General features: G+C 51.3%; 1 protein-coding gene across 2 annotated transcripts in view; it reads left to right on the forward strand.

Annotated features, from left to right (window-relative positions):
- PUM3 (pumilio RNA binding family member 3) overlaps positions 1-20,428 on the forward strand; it is a 198,189-nt gene that overhangs the window by 5,391 nt on the left and 172,370 nt on the right. For both annotated transcript variants that reach the window (XM_075339844.1, XM_075339852.1), the window contains exons 3-4: positions 2,208-2,408; positions 3,076-3,211. In XM_075339844.1, the coding sequence (XP_075195959.1) occupies positions 2,208-2,408; positions 3,076-3,211 (337 nt within the window). The remainder of the gene's footprint in view (positions 1-2,207; positions 2,409-3,075; positions 3,212-20,428) is intronic.

A 20,428-nucleotide genomic window follows, 5' to 3' on the forward strand; every position in this document is an offset into this window, starting at 1 on the left:
AGGATCAACCTGTACCAAAATGATGGGAAGAAAAAAGTTTGGAGAAGAAAGGGAATGGCACATGATCCAAGGCACACCACATCCTATGTAAAACATGGTGGAGGCAACGTGATGGCATGGGCATGCATGGCTTTCAATGGCACTGGGTCACTTGTGTTTATTGATGACATAACAGCAGACAAGAGTAGCCGGATGAATTCTGAAGTGTACCGGGATATACTTTCAGCCCAGATTCAGCCAAATGCCGCAAAGTTGATCGGACGGCGCTTCATAGTACAGATGGACAATGACCCCAAACATACAGCCAAAGCTACCCAGGAGTTCATGAGTGCAAAAAAGTGGAACATTCTGCAATGGCCAAGTCAATCACCAGATCTTAACCCAATTGAGCATGCATTTCACTTGCTCAAATCCAGACTTAAGACGGAAAGACCCACAAACAAGCAAGACCTGAAGGCTGCGGCTGTAAAGGCCTGGCAAAGCATTAAGAAGGAGGAAACCCAGCGTTTGGTGATGTCCATGGGTTCCAGACTTAAGGCAGTGATTGCCTCCAAAGGATTCGCAACAAAATATTGAAAATAAAAATATTTTGTTTGGGTTTGGTTTATTTGTCCAATTACTTTTGACCTCCTAAAATGTGGAGTGTTTGTAAAGAAATGTGTACAATTCCTACAATTTCTATCAGATATTTTTGTTCAAACCTTCAAATTAAACATTACAATCTGCACTTGAATTCTGTTGTAGAGGTTTCATTTCAAATCCAATGTGGTGGCATGCAGAGCCCAACTCGCGAAAATTGTGTCACTGTCCAAATATTTCTGGACCTAACTGTACCACAGAGAAAACAGCCCTACACACTTGCTATTCTCATTCATGACTGTGGAGACACGGGGCTCAGTGGGTGCTCTCGTCCACTAAAACCCGCCGCCTTTAGAAAGACAGCGTGGCTCAGGGCTCATCCCAACTGAACGCCGGCCTCCTTAACCGTGGGCGTAACACTACTCAGACAACACAGGGTGAGGGAACCACAATAATCAGACTTTATTGGATCCCCAAACAATTAACGGCACATAACACATAACCAGCAAAACACACAAATGTAACAGGCAACAGAGTCTCACCCTTCCGCTGGCTCACCAGGGATTTAGAATGTCCATGCCTCACAGGTTCCAGGGCTACTCACTCCAGTCCAGCAGCACCCCGCTTTTGGCGGGCACCCACCGTGACTAGAATAACGCCAGATTTAGGAAGCTGTGTGAGGTCTGCAAAGTCTGTAACAGGTGACTGAACTGTCCCAACCTGAGTGTCCTCCTTAGGTAGTCCTGGTATGATGTTACAATCCTGGCAGCCGGAGTCGAAATCCCTAAGCTGTGGATATGGTCTCCAACCGGAGCCCCTAGATTGAAGCCATAAGATATCCTGATCCTCTAGTCAGCTCCAAAGAGCTTAGACTGGATCCATCAACCTTCATCAACCCTGGTGGCTTAAAGAAGTCCCTTTTTATAGCCATAACCTTCCCTTAGGATACTGCGTCCTCATCGATTGGTTGAACAAGATTGCTTCTCCCATTGGGTGAATTTCAAGCTGCATGGATAATGTTCATTTAAATGATGTGCATAGAAAGACTCAGTATATCTACATGGAGTCGGCAAGTCACCGACTAGACAATGGCTACTAAGGTAATCACATTAGCAATACACAACTACAATACAATGATTACTGGAAAAGTCTGGAGAGCAATAGCTAATGTGAGGTAGCATGGTCGGCTGCGCAGCAGAAGACACGGGATCCAGGCACCAAGGTTCACAGCACACGGTTTAATCCAAAACAAAAGTCCACAACAATATACATGTGCCTCTCCAGCAGAAAACTCAGGGAGTTCTGTTCACTCCCTCACACCCGGCACACCTGCTCTCGTTCCTGTTTCCATTTAACCCTTCCTTCAGCCTGTAGGGAAACAGCATTAACCCTGGAGTGGATTTACTTTCTATCATGGAGGGAGCACAGCCGGGGCGAGACATACCGGCCGTCATAGATAACCCCGGTCACAGTCTCACACTAAGCAAACATGACTTTGCACACATAAGAACAATAGTCTGGCTGAATGTTAAGAAACTTTAACCCATGAGAGTCCATGTCGTCACAATGACATTATTTTCACTGTTGTTTACACATTTGTGAAATACATTTTCACTTTCTCTGATTAGTGCTTGGCTCACCAAAACATGGAAAAACCATAGAACAGAGCCCAAAGGGGACTCGCAAGCCCATGAAGTTTGAAAAGGGAAAGAAGAAGCCTGACCATGCAGGAGGCAAAGCTGGGGTGAAACAGTTTGCATCAAAAACCAGAAAACCGGCTGATGGCTTCACCAAGAAGAGAAAGCGACAAGGAGAAGAGGAGCAAAACGGTACTGTATTCCAAACTAGCATCAGTTACTTTACATGAGATGTAAGCCCGTCAACTCAGCCAGGCAATGTTACCCAAAAAATCCTGGACATTGATGGAAAACTGCAGATTCCTTGTGAGCTTCACTGTTTGCAAAATCTGCATGTGACATGCTGACAAAGTCCAGTCTAGAACGTGTGTACTCTGCCTAAAGGCTCCTATACACATGAAAAGTGTAAATCCATAGACCATCCAATGTGTATGGGCCCCCATGACACGATGTACTTGTGCCTAATGAAGGCCATATGCTTTTAATAGATATATCCTGCCATGGGTTTGATGAATGCTGGGTCTTCCATCTACTTGGAGGCCCTGATATATATATATATATATATATAATACTTTTTCCAGCAGTCCTCAGTAAAGGACCGTGCGGTCTATTGTTTATTTAGCAGTATGCAGAATCATATCCTCCATATAAAGAACAGCGTGTAGAATAGAAGTACCAGTAGCCTGGAGGGATAATTCAGCACAGGCTTAGTGATTGAAATATTAATGGAGATTCTTGGTCTACACTGTGGTCAGTTTCTGTCCACTTGCTATGAGTGGATGGTCAGCAGACATATCAGTATTGAGTGGTGGTTTGGCACACAATGAACATTTCATAACCTTGCTTTCTCTTGTCACAGGCCCGGAAGCCAAAAAACCAAAGTGGGGTGACATCAAAAAGCAGAAAAAGGAGTTAAAACAGACCCGACAGGTTAATGACAAAACTAATTATGACGTCATGTCGAAGTCCAAGCACATTTGGGAGAACATCAGAAGGTAATGCTACTGCCAGTTATATAGTAATGAGGTTGTTAGAAAATCTTTATTAGGGTGCACAAAGTAGAAATGAGTAAAAGGAGACAATTGCTTTAAATCCTCCCTGACATAAGACAAACTAGTATGTCTTTTTTAGAGAATACTGCTTTATCATGGTGATCGTACAGTCCCTATTAGAGCTTGCCGTTATTAACAGCCAGGGCCAGTGCTGGCTCAGTCCATGACTATTTCACGCTCTAGAAGCTGCAGGCAATGGCAAAAGTGGCATTTAGAGACTTCAAAAGGAAGGTGGCTCCCTCTGTCACCTGTCACCCTCCCTTGAAATGTGATTCTGTTGTGCCGATGGTTATCGTGGCATTCAGAGGTCAAATAACGATCACTCGGTCTGCCAGATATGGGGGTCCGTCAGGCCATGCCATAACCTGGATCTAGCAGGCCTTCTGTCATTATAATACTGGCAGATCTAATACCATGCATTACGAAAGTAGGACACTAATCAGGCAAGTAAAAGTCCCCTAGCTTGACTAAGTTAATAAAAGAAAGTGAAAACAAGAAAAAAAACTTAATATTGTTTCACCAATAAAAGAGCGTTTTTAAGAAAGGACACTAACCCTTGTTTCTGGAATGACCCAATCTATGAATCAGTCACCTTATATAACACCTACAGTGAGCATCGGTAAAAGATAAAAACAGCAAAGCCAGTGTTGTGGTTTTTTTTTTTTATCTTTCCACCATATAAAAAATTAAAATAAAAAAGCAATAAAAGTCTGTAAAAAAAAAAAAAATATAGAACAAAAGAAACTTGTTGAACATGTCGTCTTGTTCCACAAAAATAAAGCAATCAAAAGACTGTCATTGGGGGAAATAAAATATTCTAACTTTCAGTATATGGTGCTGTCAAAAATTTTTTTTTTTTCTTCTAAAAAAAAAAATATATGCTCCTAGTGTGCAAAAGTAAAAAAAAAAAAAATAAAAAGCCCTATATGAATCTGGTATCTGTGTAATTGTAGTGACCTGAGCAATGAAATGTTTTATCACTTTTACTGTACGGTGGACGGTATAAAAAAAATGAACTAACACCAATTCTTGCACTGTTGTTAATTTGTTCCTTCTGCCTCCCAAAAATCCCAGTAAAGCGAAGTTCACATTTACAGTAATCATCCATTAGAATGGATCCAGCAGCAGCAACTTTTTTGTACGCTTTGAAATAATTGATTTTAGCTGGTTCCATTTTTCTCTCACCTGGGAATTTTTGGAGAATGGATCCGTTAACTCCTTGCTATTTCATTTGTAACTGATCCGTTTTTTCCTCACTGGATCAGTTTCACATGGAAGACAAATAGCAATCTGCTCCCGGATCTGTTTTCCGTAGACTGATGTTAAAGAAAAAAAAAACAAAACAAAAACCGGATCCTGCTAAAATCAATTAATTAAAAACTGACAAAGCTGTGTCTGCACAACTTTTTTGCCAACAGATCGCTGCTGGATCCGTTCTAACGGATGACTACTGGACATGTGAACTTAGCGTAAGGCACATTTATCCTGTGCTCTACACTGATTTGTGATTAAAGTGACACCTCCGACAGAATCATTCACTATAAAGAGGCAGATGGAGTCACTTTACCCTACAGCCGACCTCTTCCCGGCAGTGTGCACTTTTTAGGCATGCATAAAAGATTAGTCGACCACAGTTTTATGCATCTTTAACAACACTGGTGAAGCAGGCACAGTGTCTCCATCTGCCTCATTATGGTTCTGTCTGAATCACGTATATCGCAGATTTAGATGGACACCTGATGTAACTGCTCAGCGTAGAGCACATGAGAAATGTGATCCAAAACGGTACCAATAAAATCTTAAACTCAATCCACAAAAAAAACAAGTTTCCACTTGGAGCCATCATCTGTCAACAGAAATATAGGGGGTTTCCAAGTTACTACTGGTAACACAGAGGTTCTCAAAAAGTGATAATCCACCCTGCCACCCCCCACCTTCCAAACAAAAGAAATCTGTTCTCCCAAATGCAAAGGCCACCCGCCTTTCTGAGACACACATTGTGCCTAAGGACTCTTTCACACGTCCGTGAAAATCACGCACGTTTTTCACAGACCTGTCAAATGTGCGTATTGCCCTCCGTGTGGCGTGTTTATGGCACATGTGTTCTCTGTGTGCTATCCGTGATAACACACGGAGAACAGGAACTTTCTGCTCACCTGTCCCTGGCGTTGCTGTCTGTGGTGCTGATCTACGGTCTCTGGTACTGCTGACTTCCCGCTGCTGCTGCTTCCGGTCCTCTGTGTCGTGCACATGCGATGAGCATAACAAGCGGGGGTCGGAAGCAAGTGACAGAAGCGGCAGAGACAGCAGTGCTGGAGAAGATGAGTATAGAAATTCTTTTTATTTCAGACACGTGTGTTTTCTCCGATGCGTGTCACATTTATCACATCTGTGCGGTCCGTGTGATGCCGGAGACAAACTGACATGTCTACGTGTGGAGCACACGGGCACATGTATGCTCCACACGGACACACAGTCAATGGCAAAACACGCACGTGTGTGCAGACCCATCGATTTTAATGGGTCTACGTGTGCCCGTGTCTCCGGCACGTGAGGAAGCGGACCTAACACGTACCGGAGACACGGACGTGTGAAGGAGGCCTTAGCTGCAGTTTGCCAAACAGATGTACAGCTCTGGCAAAAATTAAGAGACCACTGCAAAATTCATTTTCTTTGTCGCTCCATTGGGAGACCCAGACAATTGGGTGTATAGCTTCTGCCTCCGGAGGCCACACAAAGTATTACACTTTAATTAAGTGTAACCCCTCCCCTCTGCCTATACACCCTCCTGTGCATCACGGGCCCATCAGTTTTTTGCTTTGTGTTGAAGGAGGCACACATGCACGCAAGCTCCACATTTTAGTCAGCAGCAGCTGCTGACTTTATCGGATGGAAGAAAAGAGGGCTCCTAACAGGGCTCCCGGCATGCTCCCTTCTCACCCCACTCTGGTCGGCGGTGCTGTTAAGGTTGAGGTACCCATTGCGGGTACAAAGGCTGGAGCCACATGCCGTTATCCTTCCCCATCCCTTAGGGGCTCTGGGAGAAGTGGGATCCTAACCGGTCACCATGCACTGGGACCGGGCTCTCTCCGCAGCCCCTGGGGGAATCTGACGGACAGGAGATCGGGTATCATCAGGGGACGTCAGCGGTGAAGGCCCTGCTACTCTGAGGTACTCTGTGTCCCCTTGGGGACGGCGCATAGAGCGCCTGTGTAACAGAAGCTGCAGCGGCTGCTGTGTGTTTTGACACCTCCAGCTCCACCGCCGGGACTACCGCGCCGACCGCGCCTGTTTGTCGGCCGGGTTACTAACTTTAGTCCCCGGCTTCTGCGGCCTAGTACCGCATACTCCCGCCCCCGGGCCTGCCAGTCAGGGGTAAGGGCGGGACGCTAGACTGGACGTCAGCGGTGAGGGCTGGAGCATACTAGGTATCCTCCTCCCCCCTCACTGAGCACTGTGGGGCACCAGATTCCCGCACTTTCTGAGGCACGCCCACGGCTCCCTCCTCCTCTGAGAACGCTGGCAGCCATTGCTATCTGCACTTCTGCCGGTGGAGAACTTCAGACCGAGCTCCACAGCTCTGGGAGGCCCAGGCAGGGAATCTGGTGGACACACAACCGCTGAGGGCGGTCGGTAAGCCGCACCGGTTACCTGGTGCTGGCCCCCCCGGGTGCCGAAGAGTATATATAGATATATCCATATACTGTATACTTTTGCTCTGTTCGGCCGCATTATTTGCTTTTGGCTATATACCCTCACTGATTGCTCTAAGAGGAGACAACAGCATGTCGTCCGCAAAAAGCAAGGGTGCCAAGGCACAGGCTTATTTTGCAACCTGTACCTCTTGTGCGGCTATGTTACCTGCAGGTTCCACCTACCCTCATTGTGTGCAATGCTCGGCCCCTGTGACACTCACTCAGCCGGAGCCTCAGCCACGGGTGGGACCCCCGGCCCAGGTAGAACCATCGGCTACCACTGTCCAGGTGGCAGGGACAGAGTTTGCAGTGTTGGCGGAGAAACTTTGAGTCACTTTCACAATCCATGGCTCAGTCTATGGATAGATGGTCTGCTAAGATACTAGAAGCTTTGCAGTCCAGACCTGTAACACAGGCCCCGGGCACTGTTGATTCATTGCCCCCAGGCCCCCTTCGGTCGGAGCAGCAAAGTGCTCCTGGGGTGACTCCTAGGTCCCACGGTGAGGACTCCGACACGGACCGCAGTCCCAGACCGGCTAAGCGGGCTCGCTGGGAGCTTCCCTCGACTTCTTCACACTGCTCAGGGTCTCAGCATGAGGACTCTCTGGAGGATGAAGCGGAGGTGGCAGATCAGGGCTCTGATCCTGACGCTGCTCTCAATCTTGATACACCTGAAGGGGACGCCATAGTAAATGACCTTATAGCGTCCATCAACCAGGTGCTAGAACTTTCTCCTCCAGCTCCACCGATTGAGGAGTCGGCTTCTCAGCAGGAGAAATTCCAATTTAGGTTTCCCAAACGTACACGGAGTGCGTTTTTCGATCACTCCAACTTCAGAGATACAGTCCAGAAACACCGAGCATTTCCGGACAAGCGCTTTACTAAGCGCCTTAATGACACACGTTACCCCTTCCCCACTGACGTAGTTAAGGGTTGGGCTCAGTGTCCCAAGGTGGATCCTCCGGTCTCTAGACTGGCGGCTAGATCCATAGTAGCAGTGGCAGATGGTTCATCGCTCAAGGATGCCACTGACAGGCAAATAGAGCTCCTGATGAAATCCATCTATGAAGCCATAGGCGCTTCTTTTGCTCCGGCATTCGCAGCCGTATGGGCACTCCAAGCTATCTCAGCTTGTCTGTCTGAGATTAATGCAGTCACACGTGCCTCTACTCCGCAGGTTGTGTCTTTAACCTCTCAGGCGTCGGCTTTTTCGTCCTACGCCATGAACGCCGTCCTGGACTCTGCGGGCCGTACAGCGGTAGCATCTGCCAATTCAGTGGCAGTTCGCAGGGCCATGTGGCTACGCGAATGGAAGGCAGACTCTGCTTCCAAGAAGTTCTTAACCGGTTTGCCATTTTCTGGCGACCGTCTGTTTGGCGAGCAATTGGATGAAATTATTAAACAATCCAAGGGAAAGGACTCGTCATTACCCCAGTCCAAACCAAACAGACCTCAGCAACGGAGGATACAACCGAGGTTTCGGTCCTTTCGGCCCTCAGCCACGTCTCAATTCTCCACGTCCAACAGGCCACAGAAGGGCTAGAGGAACTCTGCTTCATGGAGGTCTAAGTCACGTCCTAAAAAGACCGCCGGAGGAACCGCCCCCAAGGCGGCCTCCTCATGACTTTCGGCCTCCCCAGACCGCATCCTCGGTCGGTGGCAGGCTCTCCCGCTTTTGCGACGCCTAGTTGCCACATGTCCAAGACCGAAGGGTGAGAGACATTCTGTCTCACGGTTACAGGATAGAGCTCAGCTCTCGTCCTCCGACTCGTTTCTTCAGAACATCTCCGCCCCCAGAGCGAGCCGATGCCCTTTTTCAGGCGGTGAACACTCTGAAGGCAGAAGGAGTGGTGATCCCTGTTCCCCTTCAAGAATGTGGTCGCGGTTTTTACTCCAACTTGTTTGTGGTGCCAAAAAAGGACGCATCATTCCGTCCCGTTCTGGACCTCAAACTGCTCAACAGACACGTGAAAACCAGACGGTTCCGGATGGAATCTCTCCGCTCCGTCATCGCCTCGATGTCCCAAGGAGACTTCCTAGCATCAATCGACATCAGGGATGCCTATCTCCATGTGCCGATTGCACCAGAGCATCAACGCTTCCTGCGTTTCGCCATCGGAGACGAACACCTTCAGTTCGTGGCACTGCCTTTCGGCCTGGCGACAGCCCCACGGGTCTTCAACAAGGTCATGGCAGCAGTGGTGGCAGTCCTACACTCTCAGGGACACTCGGTGATCCCTTACTTAGACGATCTAGTCAAAGCACCCTCCCGGGTGGCATGCCAACACAGCCTAAACACTGCTCTGGAGACTCTCCAGAGGTTCGGGTGGATCATCAATTTCCCAAAGTCAAATTTGACACCGACCCAATCGCTCACTTACCTCGGGATGGAGTTTCATACTCTCTCAGCGATAGTGAAGCTCCCGCTGGACAAACAGCGTTCACTACAGACAGGGGTGCAATCTCTCCTTCGAGCCCAGTCTCACCCCTTGAGGCGGCTCATGCACTTCCTAGGGAAGATGGTGGCAGCAATGGAGGCAGTTCCATTTGCGCAGTTTCATCTGCGTCCACTCCAATGGGACATTCTCCGCAAATGGGACAGGAGGTCGACGTCCCTCGACAGGAACGTCTCTCTTTCTCGGGCAACCAAAGCCTCTCTTCAGTGGTGGCTTCTTCCCACTTCCCTGTCGAAAGGGAAATCCGAGTCTGTCTGGGTGGGGAGCGGTCTTCCTCCACCACAGGGCTCAGGGAACCTGGACTCAGACAGAGTCCTCCCTTCAGATCAATGTTCTGGAGATAAGGGCAGTGTATCTAGCCTTAAAGGCGTTCCAGCTGTGGCTGGAAGGCAGGCAGATCCGAATTCAGTCGGACACCGCCACGGCGGTGGCGTACATCAACCACCAAGGCGGCACACGCAGTCGTCAAGCCTTCCTAGAAGTTCGGCGGATTCTGCTGTGGGTGGAAGCCACAGCGTCCACCATCTCCGCAGTTCACATCCCGGGCGTAGAAAACTGGGAAGCAGACTTTCTCAGTCGCCAGGGCATGGACGCAGGGGAATGGTCTCTTCACCCGGACGTGTTTCAAGAGATCTGTTGTTGCTGGGGAACGCCAGACGTCGACCTAATGGCGTCCCGGCACAACAACAAGGTCCCGGCATTCATGGCACGGTCTCAAGATCACAGAGCTCTGGCGGCAGACGCATTAGTGCAGGATTGGTCGCAGTTTCGTCTGCCCTATGTATTTCCCCCACTGGCACTGCTGCCCAGAGTGTTACGCAAGATCAGGTCCGACTGCCGCCGCGCCATCCTCATCGCCCCAGACTGGCCGAGGAGGTCGTGGTACCCGGATCTGTGGCATCTCACGGTGGGTCAACCATGGGCACTACCAGACCGACCAGAGTTGCTGTCTCAAGGGCCTTTTCTTCGGCGCTCCATTGGGAGACCCAGACGATTGGGTGTATAGCTACTGCCTCCGGAGGCCACACAAAGCATTACACTAAAAAGTGTAAGGCCCCTCCCCTTCTGGCTATACACCCCCAGTGGGATCACTGGCTCACCAGTTTTCTGCTTTGTGCGAAGGAGGTCAGACATCCACGCATAGCTCCACTGTTTAGTCAGCAGTAGCTGCTGACTATGTCGGATGGAAGAAAAGAGGGCCCATATAGGGCCCCCAGCATGCTCCCTTCTCACCCCGCTTGTGGTTTATAAGGTTGAGGTACCTATTGCTGGTACGGCGGCTGGAGCCCACATGCTGTTTTCCTTCCACATCCCCCTGAGGGGCTCTGAGGAAGTGGGATCTTACCGGCCCCAAAGCCCTGAGGCCGGGCTCCATCCACAGACCCATTGAACCTGCTGGATACGGAGCTGGGTACCGTTCAGGGACATGGCCCTGCACCATTCAGGTACTCTGTGTCCCCGTACACACAGGCACAGCACACTCCAGACTTGCTGGGTGTGCTAGTGCGCCGGGGACAGTAAAGGGTTACAGTCACTGCAGCCTAGCTGAGTGACTTTATGTATGGGGAACTACCGCGCCGGACGCTCCGGGAGCGGCGGCGCGGCTGGGACTTGTAGTGCGCCGGGGACTTAGCGCCGACCGCGCTTTTACGGCGGCGGCGCTTATAAATCCAGTCCCCGGCTTTTGCGGCCTAGCTCCGCTTCGTTCCCGCCCCCATCCTGTCAATCAGGGTAGGGGAGAGACGCTGTACAATCAGCAGCGCCGAGGGCTGGAGCCTTATTTACATGCTCCAGCCCTCTCACTGGACACTGTGGGACGCCGGTTTCCCGCTCTGACTTGGGGGCACGCCCACGGCCCGCCCCTACTCACACGAGCTGGAGAAGGACGCCGGCAGCCATTCCTGCAGTCCGAGCTGAGAGATCGGACTCTGGGCAACCAGGCACAGGACTAGGGCGACCACACACCCGCTTATAGGCGGGCGGTAAGCGGCACCTGAAGTGCTGACCCCACTAAATACCGCATTTGTCCATTTGTATTTTTATGCTTACACTGCATAGGTCGCTATTTTTGGCTATATGCCCTCTTAGATGGCGACACATCAGCAGCAGGAAAGCAGGGGTGCTAAGGCACAGGCTTTCTATGCTGCTTGTATTGCATGTACTGAAGTGTTCATGTGTATTTATGCTTGTATGCTATACACTGCACTGTACGGTCGCTAGTCTGGGCTATTTTCGCCTAGAATGACTAGGCTACAGCAGCAGAAAAGCAGGGGTGCTGAGGCACAGGTTTTTTCTATGCTGCTTGTATTGCAGGGGTTGCAGTGTTCATTTGTACTTATGCTTGTATGCTATACATTGCACTGTATGGTCGATATTCTGGGCTATATTCCCCTAGATGGCTAGTCTACAGCAGCAGAAAAGCAGGGGTGCCAAGGCACAGGCTTTCTATGCTGCTTGTATTGCATGTGCTGCAGTGTTCATTTGTACTTTATGCTTGTATGTTATACATTGCATTGTACGGTCGCCATTCTTGGCTCTATGTCCTAGATGGCTAGTCGGCAGCAGCATATAAGCAACACAGGCTTTCGATGCTGTTTTTACTGCATGTGATACTGTTCCACGGCACTGAACCCCATTGTGTGCAATGCTCCCCTGGAGCACTTGGTCAGCCGGGGTCTCTACTAGACGTAGCCAAAGGAACCACCTGTCTACCCTGTCCAAGGACAGGGATGGAGTTGCAATGGGATAGAGACTTGCAGTCCGGACAGGCCATGGGCAATCTGGATCATTGCTCCCTGGCCACCCTCATTGGGAATAAAATCGGTGCTCCGGGGGGGGTCCCAGGAGGCTCTCTGTATGATGAGGCAGACGTAGCTCATCAGGACTTTGATCCTGACAACGCTCTCAATCCGGATACACCGGATGGTGACGCCATAAGGAATGATCCTATAGCGTCCATCAATGGAATGTTGGATCTTTCTCCCTCAGCTCCCCCAGCGGAGGAGTCAGCTTCACAGCAGGAGAAGTCCCATTTCAGTAGCTCAAACGTATATTGAGTATTTTTCTGGCCACGCTGACTTCAGAGAAGCAGTCCAGGAACACCACGCTTACCAGATAAGCGTTTTCTCCAAACGTATTAAGGATACACGTTATCCTTTTCCCCCTGACGTGGTCAAGCGCGGGACCCAGGGTCCAAAGGTGGATTCTCCAATCTCCAGGCTTGCGGCTAGAGCTATAGTTGCAGTGGAGGGACTTCACTTAAAGATGCCAGACAGATGGACTCTGGTTGAAATCTGTCTATGAGGCTATCGGCGTGTCGGTTGCTCCGGCATTTACAGCCGTATGGGCACCCTAAGCTTTTCAGCTGTTCTTGCACAGCTGGTCTTGAGCATATGTACATTTGTGCCGCAGGGGCGTCCGTAACCTCGCAATGTCTGCATTGCGACTTACCCTATTAATGCTGTCCTGGAAGGACAGTCGAGGTTTCGGTCCTTCCCAAGCTCGGGCAGGTCCCAATTGTCCTCGTCCAAAAGAGCTGAAAAGCCTCAGAGGGGCTCAGTTTCCGGGGGCTCAATCACGCCCAAGGAAGGCAGCCGGAGGAACCGCTACCACGGCGGTCTCCTCATGACTCTCAGCTCTCTCATCTCTCCGCATCCGCGGTTGATAGCAGACTCGCTCGCCTTTGGCGACATTTGGCTGCCACAGGTCACAGACCGGTGGGTGAGGGACATTGTGCCCACGTGCACAGGACAGAGTTCTGTTCAGCGGTCACTACAGACTGGGGTGCAGACTCTCCGTCAAGGTCAGTCGCACTCCTTAAGACGCCTCATGCACTTCCTCGGGAAGATGGTGGCGGCAATGGAGGCGGTTCCGTTTGCGCAGTTTCATCTGCGTCCTCTTTATTGGGACATTCTCCGCCAATGGGACGGGAAGTCAACATCCCTGAACAGGAAAGTATCCTTTCTTCGTCGCTCCATTGGGAGACCCAGACGATTGGGTGTATAGCTACTGCCTCCGGAGGCCACACAAAGCATTACACTAAAAAGTGTAAGGCCCCTCCCCTTCTGGCTATACACCCCCAGTGGGATCACTGGCTCACCAGTTTTCGGCTTTGTGCGAAGGAGGTCAGACATCCACGCATAGCTCCACTGTTTAGTCAGCAGTAGCTGCTGACTATATCGGATGGAAGAAAAGAGGGCCCATATGGGGCCCCCAGCATGCTCCCTTCTCACCCCGCTGGTGGTTTGTAAGGTTGAGGTACCTATTGCTGGTACGGCGGCTGGAGCCCACATGCTGTTTTCCTTCCCCATCCCCCTGAGGGGCTCTGAGGAAGTGGGATCTTACCGGCCCCAAAGCTCTGAGGCCGGGCTCCATCCACAGACCCATTGAACCTGCTGGATGTGGAGCGGGAGTGCCGTTCAGGGACATGGCCCTGCACCATTCAGGTACTCTGTGTCCCCGTACACACAGGCACAGCACACTCCAGACTTGCTGGGTGTGCTAGTGCGCCGGGGACAGTAAAGGGTTACAGTCACTGCAGCCTAGCTGAGTGACTTTATTTATTGGGAACTACCGCGCCGGACGCTCCGGGAGCGGCGGCGCGGCTGGGACTTGTAGTGCGCCGGGGACTTAGCGCCGACCGCGCTTTTACGGCGGCGGCGCTTATAAATCCAGTCCCCGGCTTTTGCGGCCTAGCTCCGCTTCGTTCCCGCCCCCACCCTGTCAATCAGGGTAGGGGAGAGACGCTGTACAATCAGCAGCGCCGAGGGCTGGAGCCTTATTTACATGCTCCAGCCCTCTCACTAGACACTGTGGGACGCCGGTTTCCCGCTCTGACTGGGGGCACGCCCACGGCCCGCCCCTACTCACACGAGCTGGAGAAGGACGCCGGCAGCCATTCCTGCAGCCCGAGCTGAGAGAACGGACTCTGGGCAACCAGGCACAGGACTAGGGCGACCACACACCCGCTTATAGGCGGGCGGTAAGCGGCACCTGGGGTGCTGACACTAAATACCGCAGTTTGTCTATTTGTATTTTAAGCTTACACTGCATAGGTCGCTATTTTGGGCTATATGCCCTCTTAGATGGCGACACATCAGCAGCAGGAAAGCATGGGTGTTAAGGCACAGGCTTTCTATGCTGCTTGTATTGCACGTACTGAAGTGTTCATGTGTATTTATGCTTGTATGCTATACACTGCACTGTACGGTCGCTAGTCTTGGCTATATTCGCCATAGAATGGCTAGACTACAGCAGCAGAAAAGCAAGGGTGCTGAGGCACAGGTTTTTTTCTATGCTGCTTGTATTGCAGGTGTTGCAGTGTTCATTTGTACTTATGCTTGTATGCTATACATTGCACTGTATGGTCGCTATTCTGGGCTATATTCCCCTAGATGGCTAGTCTACAGCAGCAGAAAAGCAGGCTTTCTATGCTGCTTGTATTGCATGTGCTGCAGTGTGCATTTGTACTTTATGCTTGTATGATATACATTGCACTGTACGGTCGCCATTCTTGGCTCTATAAGTCGGCAGCAGCATATAAGCAACACAGGCTTTCGATGCTGTTTTTAATGCATGTGATACTGTTCCACGGCACTGCTCCCCATTGTGTGCAATGCTCCCCTGTAGCACTTGGTCAGCCGGGGTCTCTACTTGACGTGACCAAAAGAACCACCTCTCAACCCTGTCCAAGGACAGGGACGGAGTTGCAATGGGATAGAGACTTGCAGTCCGGACAGGCCATGGGCAATCTGGATCATTGCTCCCTGGCCACCCTCACTTGGAATGAAATCGGTGCTCCGGGGGGGTCCCAGGAGGCTCTCTGTATGATGAGGCAGACGTAGCTCATCAGGACTTTGATCCTGACACCGCTCTCACTCCGGATACACCGGATGGTGACGCCATAAGGAATGATCCTATAGCGTCCATCAATGGAATGTTGGATCTTTTCTCCCTCAGCTCCCCCAGCGGAGGAGTCAGCTTCACAGCAGGAGAAGTCCCATTTCAGTAGCTCAAACGTATATTGAGTATTGTTCTGGCCACGCTGACTTCAGAGAAGCAGTCCAGGAACACCACGCTTCCCAGATAAGCGTTTTCTCCAAACGTATTAAGGATACACGTTATCACTTTCCCCCTGACGTGGTCAGGCGTTGGACCCAGGGTCCAAAGGTGGATTCTCCAATCTCCAGGCTTGCGGCTAGAGCCATAGTTGCAGTGGAGATGGGACTTCACTTACAGATGCCATTGACAGACAGATGGACTCTGGTTGAAATCTGTCTATGAGGCTATCGGCGTGTCGGTTGCTCCGGCATTCACAGCCGTATGGGCACCCTAAGCTTTTCAGCTGTTCTTGCGCAGCTGGTCTTGAGCACAGGTACATCTGTGCCGCAGGGGCGTCCGTAACCTCGCAATGTCTGCATTGCGACTTACCCTATTAATGCTGTCCTGGAAGGACAGTCGAGGTTTCGGTCCTTCCCAGTCTCGGGCAGGTCCCAATTGTCCTCGTCCAAAAGGGCTGAAAAGCCTCAGAGGGGCTCAGCTGCCGGCCGGGCTCAATCACGCCCAAGGAAGGCAGCCGGAGGAACCGCTACCAAGGGCGGTCTCCTCATGACTCTCAGCTCTCTCATCTTTCCGCATCCGCGGTTGATGGCAGACTCGCTCGCCTTTGGCGACATTTAGCTGCCACAGGTCACAGACCGGTGGGTGAGGGACAGTGTGCCCACGTGCACAGGACAGAGTTCTGTTCTCGTCCTCCGACTCGATTCTTCAGAACGTCCCCACCGAGCAGATGCTCTTCTGCAGGCAGAAGGAGTGGTAATCCCGGTTCCTCTTCAGGAACAAGACACGGTTTTCCTCCAATCTGGTTGTGGTGCCAAACAAGGATGGCTCTTTCCGTTCCGTTCTGGACCTAAAACTGCTCAACAAGCACGTGGAGGCCAGGAGGTTCCGGATGATACCCTCCGCTCCGTCATTGTCAATGTCTCAAGGAAATTTCCTAGCATCAATAGACATCAAAGATGCTTATCTCCACGTGCCGATTGCTACAGAGCACCAATGTTTTTCTACATGTCGTGATAGGAAACGACCATCTTCAGTTCGTAGCTCTGCCATTCGGGCTGGCGACAGCCCCACGGGTGTTCGCCAAGGTCATGACGGCAGTGGTAGCAGTCTTGCACTCACAGGGACACTCTGTGATCCCTTACTTGGACGATCTACTTGTCAAGGCACCCTCTCAAGAGGCATGCCAACTCAGCCTGAATGTTGCGCTGGAGACTCTCCAGACGTTCGGGTGGATCCTCAACTTCTCAAAGTCAAACCTGTCACGACCCAATCACTAACGTATCTTGGCATGGAGTTTCATACCCTCTCAGCGGTAGTGAAGCTTCCGCTGGACAAGCAGCGGTCACTACAGACTGGGGTGCAGACTCTCCTTCAAGGTCAGTCGCACTCCTTAAGACGCCTCATGCACTTCCTCGGGAAGATAGTGGCGGCAATGGAGGCGGTTCCGTTTGCGCAGTTTCATCTGCGTCCACTTCAATGGGACATTCTCCGCCAATGAGACGGGAAGTCAACATCCCTGTACAGGAAAGTCTCCCTTTCACAGACGGCAAGGACTCTCTGCAATGGTGGCTTCTTCCCACCTCATTATCACAGGGAAGATCCTTCCTACCACCGTCTTGGGCGGTGGTCACGACAGACTCGAGTCTGTCAGGGTGGGGAGCGGTTTTTCTCCACCACAGGGCTCAGGGTCCGTGGACTCAGCAGGAGTCCACCCTTCAGATCAATGTTCTGGTAATCAGAGCAGTGTATCTTGCCTTACTAGCCTTCCAGCAGGGGCTGGAAAGAAAGCAGATCCGAATTCAGTCGGACAACTCCACAGCGGTGGCATACATCAATCACCAAGGAGGGACACGCAGTCGGCAAGCCTTCCAGGAAGTCCGGCGGATTCTGATGTGGGTGGATGCCACGTCCTCCACCATATCCGCAGTTCACATCCCCGGCGTAGAAAACTGGGAGGCAGACTTCCTCAGTCGCCAGGGCATGGACGCAGGGGAATGGTCCCTTCACCCGGACGTGTTTCAGGAAATCTGTCGCCGCTGGGAAAGGCCGGACGTCGACCTAATGGCGTCCCGGCACAACAACAAGGTCCCAACCTTCATGGCACGGTCGCCTCAGACTGGCCAAGGAGGGCGTGGTATCCGGATCTGTGGCATCTCACGGTCGGCCAACCGTCGGCACTACCAGACCGACCAGACTTACTGTCCCAAGGGCCGTTTTTCCATCGGAATTCTGCGGCCCTGAACCTGACTGTGTGGCCATTGAGTCCTGGATCCTAGGGTCTTCAGGATTATCCCAAGGGGTCGTTGCCACCATGAGACAGGCTAGGAAGCCCACGTCCGCTAAGATCTACCACAGAACGTGGAGGATATTCTTATCCTGGTGCTCTGCTCAGGGAGTGTCTCCCTGGCCTTTTGCATTGCCTACCTTTCTTTCTTTCCTGCAATCTGGGTTAGAAAAAGGTTTGTCGCTCGGCTCCCTTAAAGGGCAAGTCTCGGCGCTATCCGTCTTTTTTCAAAAGCGTCTAGCACGGCTTCCTAAGGTGCGCACGTTCCTGCAGGGGGTTTGTCATATTGTACCCCCGTACAAGCGGCCGTTAGATCCATGGGATCTGAACAGGGTACTAGTTGCCCTCCAGAAGCCGCCCTTCGAGCCTCTGAGGGAGGTTTCACTTTCTAGACTATCACAGAAAGTGGCTTTTCTGGTAGCGATCACATCTCTTCGGAGAGTGTCTGAGCTGGCAGCGCTGTCATCCAAGGCTCCTTTCCTGGTCTTCCACCAGGACAAGGTAGTGCTGCGTCCCATTCAGGAGTTTCTCCCGAAGGTGGTATCCTCTTTTCATCTTAATCAGGATATCTCTTTGCCTTCTTTTTGTCCTCATGCAGTTCATCGGTATGAGAAGAATTTACGTTTGTTAGATCTGGTGAGAGCACTCAGAATCTACATTTCCCGCACGGCGCCCCTGCGCCGCTCCGATGCACTCTTTGTCCTTGTCGCTGGTAAGCGCAAAGGGTCGCAGGCTTCCAAAGCCACCCTGGCTCGATGGATCACAGAACCAATTCTTGAAGCCTACCGTTCTGCTGGGCTTCCGGTTCCATCAGGGCTGAAGGCCCATTCTACCAGAGCCGTGGGTGCGTCCTGGGCATTGCGACACCAGGCTACGGCTCAACAGGTGTGCCAGGCAGCTACCTGGTCGAGTCTGCACACTTTCACCAAACATTATCAGGTGCATACCTATGCTTCGGCGGACGCCAGCCTAGGTAGAAGAGTCCTGCAGGCGGCAGTTGCCTCCCCGTAGGGGAGGGCTGTCTTCGCAGCTCTAACATGAGGTATTTCTTTACCCACCCAGGGACAGCTTTTGGACGTCCCAATCGTCTGGGTCTCCCAATGGAGCGCCGAAGAAGAAGGGAATTTTGTTACTTACCGTAAATTCCTTTTCTTCTAGCTCCTATTGGGAGACCCAGCACCCGCCCTGTTGTCCTTCGGGATTTTTGGGTTTTTTCGGGTACACATGTTGTTCATGTTGAACGGTTTTTCAGTTCTCCGATGTTACTCGGAGTGAATTTGTTTAACCAAGTTATTGGCTTTCCTCCTTCTTGCTTTTGCACTAAAACTGGTGAGCCAGTGATCCCACTGGGGGTGTATAGCCAGAAGGGGAGGGGCCTTACACTTTTTAGTGTAATGCTTTGTGTGGCCTCCGGAGGCAGTAGCTATACACCCAATCGTCTGGGTCTCCCAATAGGAGCTAGAAGAAAAGGAATTTACGGTAAGTAACAAAATTCCCTTCTTTTCCATCTGAATTCTGCGGCCCTCAACCTGACTGTGAGGCCATTGAGTCCTGGATCCTAGCGTCTTCAGGGTTATCTCAAGAGGTCATTGCCACTATGAGACAGGCCAGGAAACCAACGTCCGCCAAGATCTACCACAGGACGTGGAGGATCTTCTTATCCTGGTGCTCTGATCAGGGTTTTACTCCCTGGCCGTTTGCCTTGCCCACTTTTCTGTCTTTCCTTCAATCCGGATTAGACAAGGGTTTGTCTCTCGCCTCTCTCAAGGGACAGGTATCGGCGCTTTCCGTGTTTTTTCAAAAGCGTCTAGCCAGGCTTCCGCAGGTACGAACGTTCCTGCAGGGGGTTTGCCACATAGTACCACCTTACAAGCGTCCGCTAGAACCCTGGGATCTTAACAGGGTGCTAACGGCTCTTCAGAAACCACCTTTCGAGCCGATGAGGGATGTTTCTCTTTCACGCCTTTCGCAGAAGGTGGTCTTCCTAGTGGCAGTCACATCACTTCGGAGAGTGTCTGAGCGAGCAGCGCTGTCATGCAAAGCCCCCTTCCTGGTGTTTCACCAGGATAAGGTGGTTCTGCGTCCGGTCCCGGAGTTTCTCCCGAAGGTGGTATCCTCTTTTCATCTCAATCAGGATATCTCCTTACCTTCTTTTTGTCCCAATCCAGTTCACCAATGTGAAAAGGATTTGCACTTGTTAGATCTCGTGAGAGCACTCCGACTCTACATTTCTCGTACGGCGCCCCTGCGCCGTTCTGATGCGCTCTTTGTCCTTGTCGCTGGCCAGCGTAAGGGGTCGCAGGCTTCCAAGTCCACCTTGGCTCGGTGGATCAAGGAACCGATTCTTGAGGCCTACCGTTCTTCTGGGCTTCCGGTTCCTTCAGGGCTGAAAGCCCATTCTACCAGAGCCGTGGGTGCGTCCTGGGCATTGCGGCACCAGGCTACGGCTCAGCAGGTGTGTCAGGCGGCTACCTGGTCGAGTCTGCACACTTTCACGAAACACTATCAGGTGCATGCCTATGCTTTGGCAGATGCCAGCCTAGGTAGGCGAGTCCTTCAGGCGGCAGTTGCCCACCTGTAAGAGGGGGCCGTTTTACGGCTCTTTTTATCGAGGTATTCTTTTACCCACCCAGGGACTGCTTTTGGACGTCCCAATTGTCAGGGT

Source organism: Anomaloglossus baeobatrachus, chromosome 1, assembly GCF_048569485.1.
Source record: "Anomaloglossus baeobatrachus isolate aAnoBae1 chromosome 1, aAnoBae1.hap1, whole genome shotgun sequence".
In the NCBI taxonomy this organism is placed as follows: domain Eukaryota; kingdom Metazoa; phylum Chordata; class Amphibia; order Anura; family Aromobatidae; genus Anomaloglossus; species Anomaloglossus baeobatrachus.